The sequence below is a fragment of the Camellia sinensis genome, chromosome 1 (genome assembly GCF_055761805.1).
Source record: "Camellia sinensis isolate YWXY chromosome 1, ASM5576180v1, whole genome shotgun sequence".
NCBI classification, from domain to species: Eukaryota; Viridiplantae; Streptophyta; class Magnoliopsida; order Ericales; family Theaceae; genus Camellia; species Camellia sinensis.
The window spans coordinates 150,361,546-150,377,644 of record NC_138961.1 but is presented as its reverse complement, the minus strand read 5'-3'; the positions used below and the strand labels follow the sequence as shown (position 1 = coordinate 150,377,644).

Sequence of the window (16,099 nt, the reverse complement as noted above, 5' to 3'; positions counted from 1 at the left end):
ATTAGATTACTTAACACAACTCTTGCCACTTGGATGACATACCATATACACTAAAAATTTTGTTTTATGTTTACTTATTTTAATTACAAACATATCACGTGTAGCAACCATTAGTGCATATATATATTATATTATATTATTAAAAGGGAACAATCCACTTATCCAAATTTTGGTGGCTTCTTCTTATGCTACGTGTCTTTATTTTCTTGTTTGAAATAAAAAAAAAAAAAAAAAAACAAACAAACAAAGAAAAAAAAAGAAGAAGTAAATAGTTGACAAAAGAAGGTCTCAACCCTTAGATTTTAGTACATATATACATTCAATAAATAAAACTCTTACCACTTACCTAACATACCAAATATAATAAAATTTATATTTTAATTTACTTTTTTTAATTACAAACGCATCATCTGTGTCAATTATTATATAAATTTAATGGTTAAATAGTGTCTCAATAGAAGGTTTGTAGATTTTTTTTTTTAATATTCTTAAAAAAAACAATTTAGAGAATTAATTCACTTTTTCAACTATTTAGAAAATTAACCTGCTTTATGATATCGCATTTTAAAAATGTAATTTTGAAATTAAAATTACATTTTTAACATACAATTTCACCTTAAAACCTTATGTTAAAAATATAATATATCGTAATGAAATTCATGTCATTATAAATTGTATATTGAAAATACAATTTCAATTTAAAATTATATTTTCAAAATACGATTTAAAAAAGTAAGTTAATTTCTTAAATAATTTGAAAGTGAATCAATTTTCTAAATTCTTCTTATTATTTTTTTTATAGAATATTTTTTTTTAAAAAAACTCAAGGTTTGTAAATAGAATTAACCAAAAAATAATTAACCTAGGGCCGTTGGCGAAGAGTTTCAGAAATCGGCCCAAGGAAAAACATCATCTTCTAAAATTAGACACGCACCCTGTACTCAGCTGCTGCCATTTGACCTGCCGGCTGCTCAAATGGCTTCTTCTTCATCAATCAACACTTTCTCATTCAACTCCCAACCAGACCTTCACAATCCCAAACCCCTAAAACACACTACTATGTTCAACAGACCATATAACCCAAAACACACACCCAAACCACTTTCTCTCTTCTCCAACCTCCAACCCATATCCCACCTTCACATGTCTCTCAAAACTCATCATCATCTCCCCAATTTTTACTCTCAACTTCCCATTCTTCCAAAACCCACTTCAATTCTCTCACCCCTCAAAATATTTTCCACTTTTTGCACTGAAAAGATTGCAGTTTTGCTTGTTGGGTCATTTGTTTTCTTGGGTTGTCTTTGTACTAGGCCAGTTGTTGCACTGCCTGCCCAGCAACAGAGCAGCAACAGTGAAAACGTGGAAGAAAAGAGAGAGACCCAGAATGGTAAGAGTGATGATGAAGAAATGTATGCCAAGTTATTGGAGGAGAATCCTAGAAATGTTGAAGCATTGAAGGTGGTTTTGTATGAAAATATGAGGAAAGGGAAGACTAAGGAGGCTGTGGAGTATGTGGAGAGGTTGATTGAAGCCCAACCGGGCGAAGTTGAGTGGCGGCTTTTGCAGGCTCTTTGTTATGAGATGATGGGGCAATTCAGCAAGGCTAAGAGGTTGTTCAAGGAAATATTAGCCAAAAGGCCTCTCTTACTTAGAGCTTTACATGTATGGTTCTTGAGCCCTACTTTTTTTCTTTACCCAGTTCATTTTTTTGTAACATGTTTGTATTGGATATATAAACTTCATGCTTCATCCATCATGCTTAGGCGGGGTTGTTTGAAATGGTAGTCAGGTGACTACATTTAGACAAATTTTCTTAACCTCAAAACTGAATGTAAAGAGGAAGAGTTGTGCTACATCCCCCCATTGAATGTAAAGAAGAAAGTGGATTGGTTGGTATTATTTGCCACCTCATTAGAGGCGCAATTGGGGGTGATGAAATGGGGAATGGGGCATTTCTCAATGAGGAAAATGCCAATGACTGGTCATTAGTCTCGATCTATGTGTAGAAAATGTATAAAAATGTGTGAAAAAAGTATAAAAACATGTAATTTTTTTTGAGAACATACGAAAAGTGCATAGTGATTGTAATTATTTTTGCATTTATCTACCTTAAAAGGCAGGACTGTACTATGGGCTGTCTCTAATCACGACCCCCCATGAAAAGGGTTAACAAGTCAAATTATAGTTGGATGAGTGCACATGAATATATATATATATATATATATATTTGTTTTTATCAATGTTTAACCATAAGCATCAATTCCTTCATGTATGCTAGTGAAATATTGTAGTTGGTGTTGTCTTTAACTTGCATATTTACCCACAGACCATCAGATACTACCTAAGAAAGTTTTTGTTTTGAGATTTGGTGTTGGACCTGTTGGTGTTCATATTTTATTTTATTTAATCCTTTTGACGTCAAGACGTCAATTCATTCAATCAACTTGTTGAAGCTCCACTTATAGCTTGGCATTTTCATGATCATGCACCTTTATTTGTTTATTTATTTTTTATAAGTAATCTGTGCAAAATAGACAAGTCATGGAGTCTCTGGAATTGCACTCTAGTGTTATGTGATTTTGATGTAGGAAGTGTACATAACAGTGTATCTGCATGCAATAAGGGTGCTTGCATGGCATTGCAAGCCTTTGTTCTGATCCTTTGGAGAAAGAATGTAATTAGGTCAATATTTAGGTTAAAGACTATTTATACATTTTGACCAATCCCTGTTTATGTATAGTCCAACATTAACTATTATGCATACATAGGAGTTGTGTAAATTCATTTTATTATAGATAAATTTTGTCTCTTATTTCCTGATTGAGAGCTAGTATGTGGGGAAAAAAAATCTTTTGATTAAATTGTGACATTGGACTTAGAGGGAAAAATCAAAGGTCAAGGTTCTGGAAATAGTTTGCATGTGTGGACTGAAACCGAGCAATTGAGTTGGAACTTAAATTGGTTTGTAGTATAACTGGTTATGATGTCTCATCTATATTTTGAAACATTAGGGAACTGTTAAGGGATTAAAAGGAGATGAGGAATTTAGTTTGCTAACAGCTTTCTCAAATCTGGTGCTGGAATGCTGCAATTTTGGCCAATTGAAATAATAATATTATAAAACCTGGGTAGCATTCTGAGGAACCATAGTGATTATCTATCTTAATTCTCAGTGGTGTGTTTGGTTGAAGAGAAAATAAGGGAAGCTAAGGGAGTGATTCAAAAAGTTTTTATTTTCTTTTGTTTGGTTGACTTAATTGGAGAGATTCAAAGTTTTTATTTTCTTCTCCCCCCCCCCCCCCCCTTCTCTCTGTCTCTCTAGTAAAAATCTTCATTACACAAGCAACTTTGGAGGAAAATTTAAATTTAGATTAAAGTGCAACAAATAATGCTAAGAGTCAATAAACTATATTTTTTTTCTTTTACTTTCTGTCCCACTTTCTTCTCAACCAAACAAGGGGAAATGATTGGTTATTTTGTCCCCTCTTTCCTTCCCTTTTCCTCTCCTTTTATTTTCTCTTATGAGTCTTGTCTTCTTTTCTCTCCTACCAATGACAGCATGTAATTTTAAACACTGATGTCCAGCTATTGTATGGTCCTAGGCGATGCATGCCAAACTCTAATTGCTTTTGAAGCTGAATTTGCCCTTGAATTTGGCACCAAATACACATTAGTTGATATCTAGCGCCTTATCTGCACCAATTTGGCTTACAAAAAGTTGCATGGATATCCAAATGACCTGCCTATAAGTCGGATTCATTGGTTGTCTTTAATTACTCCTCAAGTTCAATTCCTTTTTATCTCCTCAATTGCTTTTTTTAGTTCGTTCATATGCCATCCATTCTTCAATTTCATGAATGGAATTGGAACCTTTGATATGGGAATATTTAGATGTGGCGGTAAAACTTGCTGCTGAATGACTAGATATTTGCAGCTGTTGGCTTTTTGAACTTTATTCTGCTCCCTTGACCAATGCCAGATTACTTTGAAAGATAGTTTACTGACTGCATTTGATGAATTAAATGAAATGCCTTTCTGACTGGAATCAACTCTAATATTAATTTTACAATTTCTCTGCAAGGTTTGTCACCAAGGTTTTGCTCAAAATGTACTCCAAATTCTTAGAAATAATATGAGTATGCTTTCTGAATTCTGTTTTGATGTTCCTCGGAGAAGATTTGAGTGGAGTTACTTCGTTCCTGGCTTTTCCAAGATTTTTCTTTGCACTAGTTGATTAAATTTATATTTATTCATGAATCGTATAAGGCCTTAACCTTTCATAGTGTATTCCCCTCCCATTGCCTAGTTTTTAATAATATCCTATGAGCTCAAGTGCAACTTTGACAACACGCAAAGGTTTTTCAATCATTCAAGATCGTTAATCTGATTTCCTAAATTTAAGCAAAATGCAGATATTAAAGCTATTTTGGTTCCTTCTCTTGGAAACTGCTTATGGAGAATGAAAGTCACCTTTTAGCTATCCTAATTTTTGCAGGGTCTGGCAATGGTGATGCACAAGAATAATGAAGGCTCAGCTGTCTTCGAGATGCTAGATAAGGCTTTAGAAATTGCTCGCCATGAAAAAAGAGTTACTGAGGGGAGAAACATTAGAATTTTAATTGCACAAATGCATGTCGTAAAGGTGATTCAGGATTGCTCGGAACATCCTTCTTTCTCTCTGTGTCATTATATAAGAAAAAAGTTTTATAAAAAGGGCATCAAGGGGGTGTGACCCCAATTACAACAAAGAAAACTCTATGAAAGGGGAACAAAATTGCAAAGCTCAGGTGTCAACAAAATCCAAAAATTGCTCCAAATTTGGAGTAACCCTCCCAATATCCAACTAAACAAAATGGCAACAAAACTGCTCTTAAGCCTATGCAATTGCTCCTCATGATCACAAAAAAACGTCTTATTACATTCACTCCAAATCAACCACATAAGGTACAGGGGTGTCAAATGTTGTGCCTTTCTCCACCTTTTCCCCACCCTGCCTTCCCTCCAAGCCTGCAATAAATCCACAACCACTTTGAGAAGTCCATGACATCCCAAACATCAAAATACTTACATCCCATAAACCTTACACATGTAACACCAATTAACTGTATTATGTTGTCTCCTTATAAGGTTGTATATGGAAAGGATCTTTGCGTGAGATGCATTCCCGAACAAAATATTCACCTTGGACCATCCTTCTCATCAAACGCGTTTACTCAAATATGGAATCTATTTACAAATAGTGTAGGGATGTCCCATGGAATTCAATTATTTCAATATGCTTACGATCATTTGATGACACAAATTCATCCTTTGGAATAGAATCATTATAAATAATACTAGCAATTGGAAGTAGAAGAATAAGATGGAAGGTTAAGAATATTTTTCTTTATTTTTATTTTTTGTGTTGGGAGGGACCTACTTCCGTAATGATCAATTTTTTCTCATTTCTGGTTTGCATAGTCACTACTGTTTGCGTGCTTGCAGGGGGAGTTGGAGGAGGGCTTAAAAAATTTTCAAATTCTGGTTGATGAGAATCCTAGGGATTTTCGGCCTTATCTTTGCCAGGTAAGTGATAATGGAAATTAGTTGTTGTTGCGGATTGATATCTGGTTATTTGTGTTTGTTAGTGTTAGTAATTTTTCTTGCTGGTAGTTTAGTTTCTTAACATCATTTCGTGATGTATACACATGCTATATTTGAATGCATCATTTGAATTTTAAATCTTAAACAATGATTTTCAAGGGATCTCAGTTTCCATGCCATGTACTGAACTTTTGCCTCTGAAAGGTTTGTCGATATCTGGTTTTTCTAATTGTCACATGGTTTAGGGGATAACATATTCCTTGAAGGGTCAAGAATAGATGCTAGGCTTGTAAATGTTGTTTGTTGCCATGGTTTGCCCTGTAGGTATCAGTTCATGTTAATTTGGCCAAAAGATAGGTTCAATGGTGCCATGTTGTGCAGTCCAAATGGAATAATAAGAATGTCTATTTCTCAAATTGTAGAGCAATAGAAAATATAAGAGAAATATTAAGGGAATTTAATAATCTTTTCTTTTATTCTTAGTCTCCATACAATGCACATTCTTGTTCACGGGTAACTGATAACTCAACTCAAATCAAGTAAACTTTTTCCCAATTGCGTGTACTTTGGATAGATATTGATCTCAAAAAGTTTTAGAGACACATTTGTACTGAAGCTGATATTTTGGCTTATTAGCCTAATAGGAAGTGCCTATAGAAGCTTGGCTAAGGTCTTGACTGTGAGATTGAAATCAAATTGTTGCCTATATGATGAATGCAATTTTTGCATTGATTAATATCTTAAGACTCTAGACAAAGTAGGAGCCTGTTTTTGATATGAATATGAGATATTAAAATAGCCGATGATCATGTGTATTGGTGTCTTTAACTTTATGCTATGAAAAGGATGAGCTTCAGGGCTTGAGGATGATGTGGATAAATTACATGCATCCATGGTTACATTTTTGGTCCTTTTGGATTAAGTCTGGCTCGTTTCTTAGCTTCTTCAAGTGGTTAAAGTTTGGGGGATTCACTCTCACTTTTGTTGTTTGTTCTGGTGATGAAGCTTGCAGTATAATGTTATCTAAGATATCGACGATGAGATTCATGGAGGGATTTTGGGTGTGGTAGGAAGGCAAGGTTGATATTATGGTTTTGTCTTTTTTATGCAATGACACCATTATTTTTATACAGCAAAGGCATACAATTTAATATACTTGGCTTGTTTGCTTTTTCAATTTTGAGGTGGTTAGGGTCTAAAGTTAATCTTATGAAGAAAAGAGGAGGTTAGGGATGAGTAGCAGTAGGTGGCTGTGGTGATGGGTAATGGTGGGTGGGGATAGATAATGTAGATAAAGTGTTGTTTGGTTTTAGGGATAAGTAAAGGATGTAGGGTGTTTGGTTTCAAGGGTGAGAATTGACAAGCATTCTTACTAGTCCTATCGTCTCTTCCTGCTTCCTCTTTCTCTCTATCTACTAGCCAATCTAAATACCCACTATAATAGACAACCAGTCACTATATCCATGGTGGTAGCACAAAAATTGACAATAAGTGAAGGCAATATACGTACTACCCAATCTATATACCAACTCAAAGAGTGTCTCTCCCTCTCTGAAACTTAGAATTCAATAACAAATGGGAGGCTCATAGCTAAGATTCATCAGAGTAATCAATTGCGAAGCTCTTCCAGAGACACACACAAAGCTCAAGTTCATACATATATAGGTGATTAACGTTTGGGTTTGGTGTTGAAATTGGATGAAAATTTTGAATTTAAAAAGGTAATTTCAATATAGCAGCATATGTATGTTTATATATATAGTTGTATGTGTATTTTCACCAAATAATGGGGCGGTGAAGGTGTTCAGATGTGTTTTCTGCTAGGGTTGCACAAATCACCTCGATAACCCAAGAACCAAAGCAACCTGACCTCTATGGGTTGGGTTGGTTTGGTTTTTCGAGTGTATAGTTTGGTTTTGGGTCTTCAAATCATCAAATTTGGTAGGATTGGGTTGGTTCTTGGGTTAGGCCCTACCTAAATCAACCCGAGACCCAAACATAAATACACATACATAAACCAAACCAAACCAAACCAAACCAAGCCTTAAGTCCCATCAAATAGGATCGGCTAAATGAATCATTCTTCTCCACTCAACTCTATCCAAGGCCATTTTGTTAGTCAAATTAAGGAGATTCATATCTCTATTTACTACACTAATTATCATCAATTTAAGTCTATCCCTTCCCCTAACATTTTCATCTACCGTCACTGTATCGCATCGCTTCACTACTGCCTCTGTTGGACTCCGTTGTATATGACTAAACCATCTCAATCTATTTTCTTTCAACTTATCTTCTATAGGTACTACTCCTACCCATTCTCGAATATACTCATTCCTAATTCTGTCTTTTCTAATCTTGCTACATATCCATCTTAGTATCCTCATCTCAGCAATACTCATCTTAAAATTTTATTTATATTGATAGGTCTTCATTTTAAAACTCTTCATTCGTCCAGTACCTCTACTTATTTTGATTTCCAGTTGATTTTATATTGGCCAATGGGAAATGAATGAAGTACAGGATCTTGAGTTGGACTTCACGGTGCTCATAAAAGGGATGAAGGAAGAACCATCAGAGTGGCTTTTGGAGAAGCTTAAAAGTATGAGGAAACTTGTCAGGTGTCCTTTGACAGTTTCTGAGGAAGATACTTTTGTTCAGCTGGTGCAGAAAATTAAAATTGGAGAAAGATTGAGAAGTTGAGGCATTGTTATTATTATCCATTTATTTCTCTTCTCGATTGGGTCAATCTTTTGTGTTTTCATCCCCTGACCTGATCTCTCTCTCTCTCTCTCTCTCTCATCAAAAAATAAAAATAATAATTGTGAAGGATAGGGTATTTGGCGGAATCCTTCCTAGTAATGCTTGGAATACAGTTGATCAAGATGTGATGGTAGTTGATTATCTTTGCTCTCTAAAGATGGCCTGACCTAGGATGTTAGATTGCACAGGGCCTCTTTTGTTTAGGAGGTCAAGGCTGTACTGAAATTGCATGCTATGTTATATATTGCCATTGGCCAGAGAGGCGAGGAGGATAAAATGATGTATAGCGTCCAAATCTGGTAAACTGAGGTGAAGTTATTCTACTAATTGTTCTTGGAAAGGTATTTGGTAAGTTTGAGCTCCCTCCAAGGTTGCATTTTGTTTGATCAATAACGCACAGGGAGATTTTGACAATTGGTAACTTAATGAGGGGCTTCTTATTCCCAATTGGTGTTGCATACGTGTACTGTATCGAAGCTTCTGAGATGCTGGACCATCTTAGTTGGGGTATGATGTGGGTTTTCTTATATTGGTGGCTGATTTGCTTGTGGGTAGTGTCATCAGACAAAAGATGAAAGCTTAGTGGCTTCTGTGTCCCTTTTGTTTCGTTGGGTGATGGGGCCTTGGTATCCTTCTCGGGAACCATTTTCTTATTATATAATATATATGTATATAATTTATATGCCTTTTTGTCTCATTTTATATGTGCTATAATACTTGAATTGCACCTTTCGTGCATATTTTCTAGAGAAAATAGTATTATTTATCAAAAGAAAATCATGGGAATGTGGACTTGGGAATATGGAAGTTGAGATCAAATGGGGGCTGTGGATTCAACACTCTTTGTTTATGGTAGTTGAAGTTCTTCATTTTATTTTAATTTTTTTTCCAAGTAAAATAAAATATAAAAGAAGCCAGAATCCACTGGTTCAAGTCTTTTTGAGATTCATATACTGGCAACTGGAACATAAAAGTCTTTTAGGAAAACTGAAAGACAGACCGACAAAGAAATAAAGGTTGAGGTAAAGGGAAGCAACGGTTGCAATAGAGTCCCAATGCATGTTCGTAACCTTTTGAGAAATATTTTTATTAACAATACTCCAAAATTTAAGTAAGAAAAAAGAAAATTATCCAGCATTTAAAAAATTTTAATTGTTAATTTACCATCTCCATTTGGAATTTTTGCAGGGAATAATCTACAGTCTACTGGACAAGAAGAAGGAAGCTGATGAACAGTTCCAGATATATCGAAGTCTTGTACCTGAGGAATTCCCACAGAGAGGATTCCTTGATGATGTTGTATTGGCAGCAAAAACAGGGTCTCAGCAGCAGTTTGAGAAGGAGTTTAAAGCTGAATTCTCTTACAAAAACTAAGAGTTTTGCAATACTTTTGTATCTTTCATGCTGAATTATGCTTATCAGCTGAGCTAGTAGATTCTGTTTTAGGATAGATCGTAGAAGGATGAGATGCATTTTTTATTTGAGTATTGTACTTTGATATTTGCTCAAACAAACTTTGTAAATACTGGTTGCATAGAATAGGTTTTGGAAAGGCAGTTGTGACCATGTAGAACTTTCTGTCACATAATTGTGGTGTACATAATATGAATTCCACAGTTTGGATAGGATATGGAATTTTGCTGGAATTGCTTTTTGAATTGCAGTTCGTTTAGCTGAGCTGAATGCATGCATTTCAACATGTATTTCTTCCATGTTGAAATTCTCATTCAACAAATGGGCCGTAGAACTTGTTCTACATGAATGGGGAAAAATAAGAGTATTGAATATGAACTTCATTGTAGCATTGTGAAGTTTTTGCGTGCAAATAGGGTATTTGTCATATGATATATCTTATTTGAATGTGACTGGTTATATAGTATGACCCGTTACTTCAATGTAAATATTTTATCAATAATGTGAGAGATGACAATTGATGATTAGTGTGAAATAATATGGTGGTAGTTTATGGTCACCTAATTTCTTAAAGAAATATTGCATTAGTGTTTTCAAGGCTCTAGTCTTGTAACAAATCAAATTTTGAATTTTGTTTTTTATTTTCAACTTTAAAATTTTAAAATGATATTGTTGATTTCCATTTATAATCATTAATAGATGAAAGATTTTTTTGTCAATTTACATATGGTTTGAACAGAAAAGCATGGGAGTTGCTATTAGGACCCCATTTCTTTGGATCCCAGACCTCAAAATTGGTTCTCTTTTTTTTTTTAGCACCCATCATAATTCAATTTCTACCATTTTACCCCCACCATTGCACCCAAGTCCGGTAGCTCCGTCCCACTCCACCTCGACTTCACCTAGCATCCACCATAGAATTAGAGATAATTTTCAAATACTTTTTTTTTTATCAAATTTAAATTTGATGAAAAAAAATATGAAGGATTGAAGATGCTCATGTTAAAAATTAATGGTTCATCCATTGAATTTATTTAGCTCCAATTCGTTCGAATGAGTCTCTTCAGGGAAGAGACTTCCGTGCGCGAGTCTTTTCTCGAAAAGAGATAAATTTAGATTAAACAAAGATTAATACTTGGGAGCACTAAAAAAAGAGCACTAATGAGGTAGCTCTCCTTTTGATGTGATGGTTGTTTCTTGTGTTTTTCTTTTGTTTTTTTATTTTTTACATTTTCTAACACATTAAAACTATTAGTGATGAAATTTTTTAATGGTCGCTGTCAAATTCGGTAGACGTGGCGGTGCTATTGTTAAATCTTGAGACTTTTATGTAATTATTTATTTATTTATTTTTTTTTGGTGCTAGAGCAAAGTTGTCAATTTAAATAGGAGCGCAGCTGTCCCAATTGTGTGTGAGGCAGGCAGTCGCCACGATGACACTCCTCCACGCAGCGCAAACACTAGCACCAGCGCCTCTCTTCGATTTTAAAATCGGTTGGCCTCTGAACCGCCGCCGCTTCCTTCATAAGGGGTTTGGCCTCCACCACCACCGCCGCCGCCACAGCGCTGCTCATTTTCCCCGGCGGAGAACCGCTTCCGTGTCGGCGGTTCTGGAGGCGAATGAAGCCAGTTGTTCGGCGACGGACCTGAATTCTCCTCCGGTGAGAATAGTGGCTCTCGTCGGAGATGGTAGCGTCAGCCCTCTGAAATCCGCTACATGGCTCGAAGTCATGGTCCATACAGTAAGTATCGCGGAGCAAAGCAACTCCAATTTCATATTATTATTGTTGTTGTTGTTTTTCTCAATTTTGATGAGATTTTGTTTCGTTTCGGCTTTGGGTTTTGATTTATTTGACTTCTTGTTGTTAGATGATGAACCTTTATGTAATGTGGAGATTATTACAGTAAATAGTGCCTAAAAATACTAGTAAAAGTTTGCATTTTAATGGAGCATATTATCTATAAATTATAGTCTTAGATAATATAGATAGTATATATATAAATATGGATAATAATGTTTCTGATTTCATTCAACTTGAGTGGTTCAAATCAAGTTGAACACTGATGATGGCAGAGGATATTGAAAACCTTGTTTATGCCATGGGTCACAATGAATATCAAAGATTTTTGGGGTTGCTTCATTCAGAAATAACAGAGCTTGGTTAAAACATGTTTCAAAAGCTAGCTGGACTAAAACTGTTGGGAGACATGTAAATTTACTTTGCTATCAATATTTGTGTATCACATAACTCATTGAATTTCCAAATTAGGTTAAGCGGGGTGAACCAGTACATTCAAAAAGCAAAAGCTAAGGCATTACATATCCATCGGCATGTACAAACCACTTGTAAAATTTACAAAAGAATAAATCAGACAAGAACCAAAAAAATAAAGAGAGGAGTGATCCATTTAAACTGCACAAAAGCATCTCTGTGCCCTCGAAAGACCTCCTTTTGCATTCTCTCCAAACTGTCTGCAAAATAAGTAGAGTTGTCACATCCCAATTCTTCTTATCTGACTTTCTAGAACAACAAGAGCCCCAATATGCATGGAGCTCCCTCACTGAAGATGACATCACTCAATATATGCTAAATACATAATAGCCATAGCTCCCTAGCCCTTAAAGGATATTAGGGAATGATAGAAATCATATAATTTTTTCACCATTGGGTTCACTCATGGATGAGAATTTTGTTTTGCTAATTTTTTGTTCCCCTTGTAATGTAAGATTTTTTGTTTTTTTGGTTTTAGGTGGGGAACAGTAAAAAAGAAGTGTCGGTATAACATGTGCAATGCCTTGGAATAAAGATTTTTGCTGGTGTGTTGGTCAATGTAGATGATTAGATTCAACTTTCTTCTTGTCTTTTATTTTTATTTCTCTCCAGGAGAATTGGAGATTTTCTAATCGGCATAGCCAGGTCATTTGCTATATTAGCCACGTTGCTTAAAAGGCATTCCCTTAGGTGCCTGTTGCTGCAAATGCCTTAGCTCTGGTTTCCTAAGATTTTAAGGGTAAATTGAAGAAAAAGTTGCTCAAATTCATCTCCAATTAGTTTTCACTTTCGTTTAAATGTTCAAGAAAAGTAAATATTGCCAATCTTCAGATTGTGACTAATGAAAAGGGGCACTGATTTCATGAAACCCACTCACTCACGTGCCAAACATGATCATATTCGTACAAGATGTTATCTAACAACATTCTATAATATTTTTTTTATTCTGCATCATATTATCTATGCCTTTTTTAGGTGGGTGCATTGTAGGGCTTTTCTATGTTCTTGTGTGGTTCCATATCTGGTTGATTGGTGCACAATGGTATATTCATTTTTTCTTTTGTTCCTTTGATGTCATGTAGTTTGCCAAATTGATTGGGGTTTATATGAAAAGCTGCAATATATTTTGTTCTGCCATGACAGAAGCAATATGTCAGTTCTCTTTGAGGCAATATTCACTGAAGAAAAATAAAAAACTTATAATATTTTCTTTTTATTGATAGTAAGGAATGAAAAAGGAGGACAATTTTGGTGCACTTTGTGAGCAAGATCTTGCGTAACTTAGTTCCCCTTCCGACAGCATCCATCAACTCATGTCAATCAAACTAAACCTATTCTAAACTGTTGGCTACATGTATAATATTTCTCAAGTTACATGGCATTCTACTTGTTTCCTAGGTTCAGCCCACAAACTATTTTTGACATGTTATAAATTTCAATTATTTGTTGGTAGGAAAGTTAAGCTTCATGTGCTAATACTTATTCTCATGCATGGGTTCTAACATATTCATTCACCTCTTCATCTTACAAAATCTTGAAATTTATGCCTTCTTCTAATTTGTATTGCTGGGGTTTTTTTTACTATGAAGACCTCAAATTTCACATCTATTTTATTAAATTAAATTAATGATGTAATTTAGCAGTGTTTAGTTTTTCTTTTTTTTTCCCCCTTCAGTGGAATGGGTATATGAGTTCTACACCTCTTTTTTACTTATTTCTCTGTAAGCAGGCGGAAAGATTGAAATGGGTTGATGAAGCATATGAAATGCTGGTGTTTACTGACAATCTCCTTGAATATAATAGTCCGACAATTGAAAATTTGAAAAGGGAATTAAGGCATGCAAGTATTTTGGTGATTGTTGCTCTTGCAAACCAAGAATCAGTCAAGTGGGTTAAGACCAACAGCCAAAACATACCAAACATAATCTGCTTTGATTCCTCTCCAACATTAACTAACAAACTTGGAGGATCATTCATTCAAACTGAAACTAAAGGAAACATATTCAGCAAAGTCGCTGAACTTTCTCGACCAAAAAAGGCAGATGAATCAATTGAAGTCGTCCGAACTATATCTGAGGCTTGGGAGAGGCATAATTCTGATGATATAAGGTTCTGTTTGTTAATTATAGTCAATGCTTATATAAGGCCAGTTCCAATCCTGCAGAACCTGAGGGCAAAGGGTTTCTCCACCTTGAACTGTATGGTAAAGAATTGTGGGTCGCGGATACTGAACTGTCTCTTGGATCCTAACTGTAGGAAAGCTCTCCAATGCTTGAATCAGTGCAGTCCAGTAGATCAGGTTTGTAATTATCGATGTATTGCTTCATACGAAAGTCCAAACCTAGAAGAGTTTTCTCTGTGTGTATTGCAGAAGAACAATTGTCTTGAATTGGATGCAAAAATCCCTTCAAAACCTTGCGTGCCTCCAATGGTCAAGTTTCGAGGGGAGGACTTGTGTCATGAAACTGCAGAGGATCTTTTTGTGGGTTGGTTGGGTAGTTTGGAGTGGAGTTGGCGTGTTGTTGCAGGGCAGAACCCAGCTTATGATCACTTTCCATGCCAGTACCAGCTATTTTATAGGGGAAAGGCAAGAGGGTCGTTTTGGTATGAGCCAGTTTTTCAGGTTAGAACACTAGAGGGGAAGTTGGTTTGGAGGAGGCGAAAATATCGAGTCAAGAGAGGCAAAATTCCGGGGACATTTTACTTCAGTGTATTGGATAATGGGGTGGTTTCGAATGAGTTTTGGACAATTGTGGATGTTTCCAATGATCTTAGCTGGGGTTTGTTTCATTACCATGGAGCTGCTAGGGTTGCAGGACAGTCTTACACTGGGGCAGTGCTTGCTAGCCCAAATGGGGAGTACCCAAATGAGAGGGAGAGCCTGAGGTTAGGTTCTGCATTGGACAGATGTGGTATCAAAGAGTGGGAGTTATTTAACGTTGATAATTGCTCGTGTAAAGATCCGCCATTGGGGCTGCCCAAGGGGTCAAGTTTGCATTATAAGATTGAAGTCGAAGATCGAGAATGGTCCCCTGTTTAGGGTTGGTAAATCAGTGGATTAGTCTGATTGTGCACAAAGTTTGGGCAAGTAGAGAGGCAATTTGGGGCGACAGATATGTTGGTCTGAACTATATAGTATGAACAGCTGAATTGTGACGCCAATGTTCGGGTATATCATGCGGAAAGTCTGGTGCCTGGTGTTTTACTAGAGGCTCAACTTTCTGTATTATGAACAACAATTTAGATTTGCTTTCACTGCTGCTGCTGCTGCATTGTCAAAACTTCTTTTACACAACACACAAAAACGAATGTAATGTATTTTAGTAGGACTTTTAAGGCCATGTGGTAAGCGTTAATCATAAATATAATGTGAAATTTATGTACGAGTTGCTGGGTATGGACTGGGAATAATGCAGGATGATAGCTCTGTTGTTAGCATGTCTAAGAATTTACAGAGGATGAAAGTGAAACATGGTTGCGCTCTTGTTTCCTCCCTTGCTTGGTTTCATTCACTAAAATCTCTTCATTTGTCGTTTGATTTCAAACTTTTCATTTGCGTATCTTCTTTTGCAATGGTCTACCAATTTTATGATGTTATGAAGATGGTCTGCAAATAGCTCTAATTTGTAAATAATGGTTAAAGATATCCTATCATAATCATTTATATGATTTGGGTACCATTCATCTTCATCAACCAATATTCTTAATGCAACCAAATTGGGAAATACAATCTATAACAATGTGCGAGTTTGAGCTCTAACAGAGTCTTGACTTATTTTTTTTTCTTTGTTTTTTTCAACTTCAGGATCTGAAGGAATTTTTGGAAAGCTATGTGATGGGTCATTTTTCGCGTTAAAAATAAATTCTTACTAAGACCTTAATTCAATAAAATAGTAAAATATTAAGTTGTTTTATAGTGACAGTAGAGGGAAGTGTTAGGGAAAGGGACAGATTTAAATTGACGTGAAATGATTTTTGATAGAATCGAGTGGAGAAGAAAGATTCATGTAACCAGTCTCATTTGATAGGACTTAGGCTTGGATTGGTTTAGTAAAAGACTAAGG

General features: G+C 35.6%; 2 protein-coding genes across 4 annotated transcripts; both read left to right on the top strand.

The window, feature by feature from the left end:
* Nucleotides 1-872: 872 nt before the first annotated feature.
* On the top strand, nucleotides 873-10,007 carry LOC114310607 (Tetratricopeptide repeat (TPR)-like superfamily protein). Of its 2 annotated transcripts, XM_028256651.2 has the most exons (4): nucleotides 873-1,665; nucleotides 4,499-4,645; nucleotides 5,488-5,568; nucleotides 9,538-10,007. In XM_028256651.2, the coding sequence occupies exons 1-4, from the start codon at nucleotides 976-978 to the stop codon at nucleotides 9,721-9,723; spliced, it is 1,104 nt and encodes a 367-aa protein (XP_028112452.2). In that variant the 5' UTR covers nucleotides 873-975; the 3' UTR covers nucleotides 9,724-10,007. The 2 variants fall into 2 exon arrangements, with proteins under 2 accessions (XP_028112452.2, XP_028112457.2); XM_028256656.2 differs by lacking the exon at nucleotides 4,499-4,645 and having other exon boundaries at nucleotides 882-1,665.
* Nucleotides 10,008-11,111: 1,104 nt separating this feature from the next.
* On the top strand, nucleotides 11,112-15,418 carry LOC114310619 (violaxanthin de-epoxidase-like protein). 2 transcript variants are annotated; one of them, XM_028256665.2, is made up of 2 exons: nucleotides 11,112-11,504; nucleotides 13,765-15,418. In XM_028256665.2, exons 1-2 carry the CDS (start codon nucleotides 11,196-11,198, stop codon nucleotides 15,073-15,075), a joined length of 1,620 nt encoding a protein of 539 aa, XP_028112466.2. In that variant the 5' UTR covers nucleotides 11,112-11,195; the 3' UTR covers nucleotides 15,076-15,418. The 2 variants fall into 2 exon arrangements, with proteins under 2 accessions (XP_028112466.2, XP_082743118.1); XM_082886992.1 differs by having other exon boundaries at nucleotides 11,171-11,504; nucleotides 12,514-15,418.
* The last annotated feature ends 681 nt before the right edge of the window (nucleotides 15,419-16,099 follow it).

Excerpts from the sequence above, each read along its gene's own strand:
- LOC114310607 (XM_028256651.2), top strand. The coding sequence starts at position 976 with ATGGCTTCTTCTTCATCAATCAACACTTTCTCATTCAACTCCCAACCA. Across the intron at positions 1,666-4,498 it reads TCTTACTTAGAGCTTTACAT|GGTCTGGCAATGGTGATGCA; the intron begins GTATGGTTCTTG and ends TAATTTTTGCAG. Across the intron at positions 5,569-9,537 it reads TTCGGCCTTATCTTTGCCAG|GGAATAATCTACAGTCTACT; the intron begins GTAAGTGATAAT and ends GAATTTTTGCAG.
- LOC114310619 (XM_028256665.2), top strand. The coding sequence starts at position 11,196 with ATGACACTCCTCCACGCAGCGCAAACACTAGCACCAGCGCCTCTCTTC. Across the intron at positions 11,505-13,764 it reads TCGAAGTCATGGTCCATACA|GCGGAAAGATTGAAATGGGT; the intron begins GTAAGTATCGCG and ends CTCTGTAAGCAG.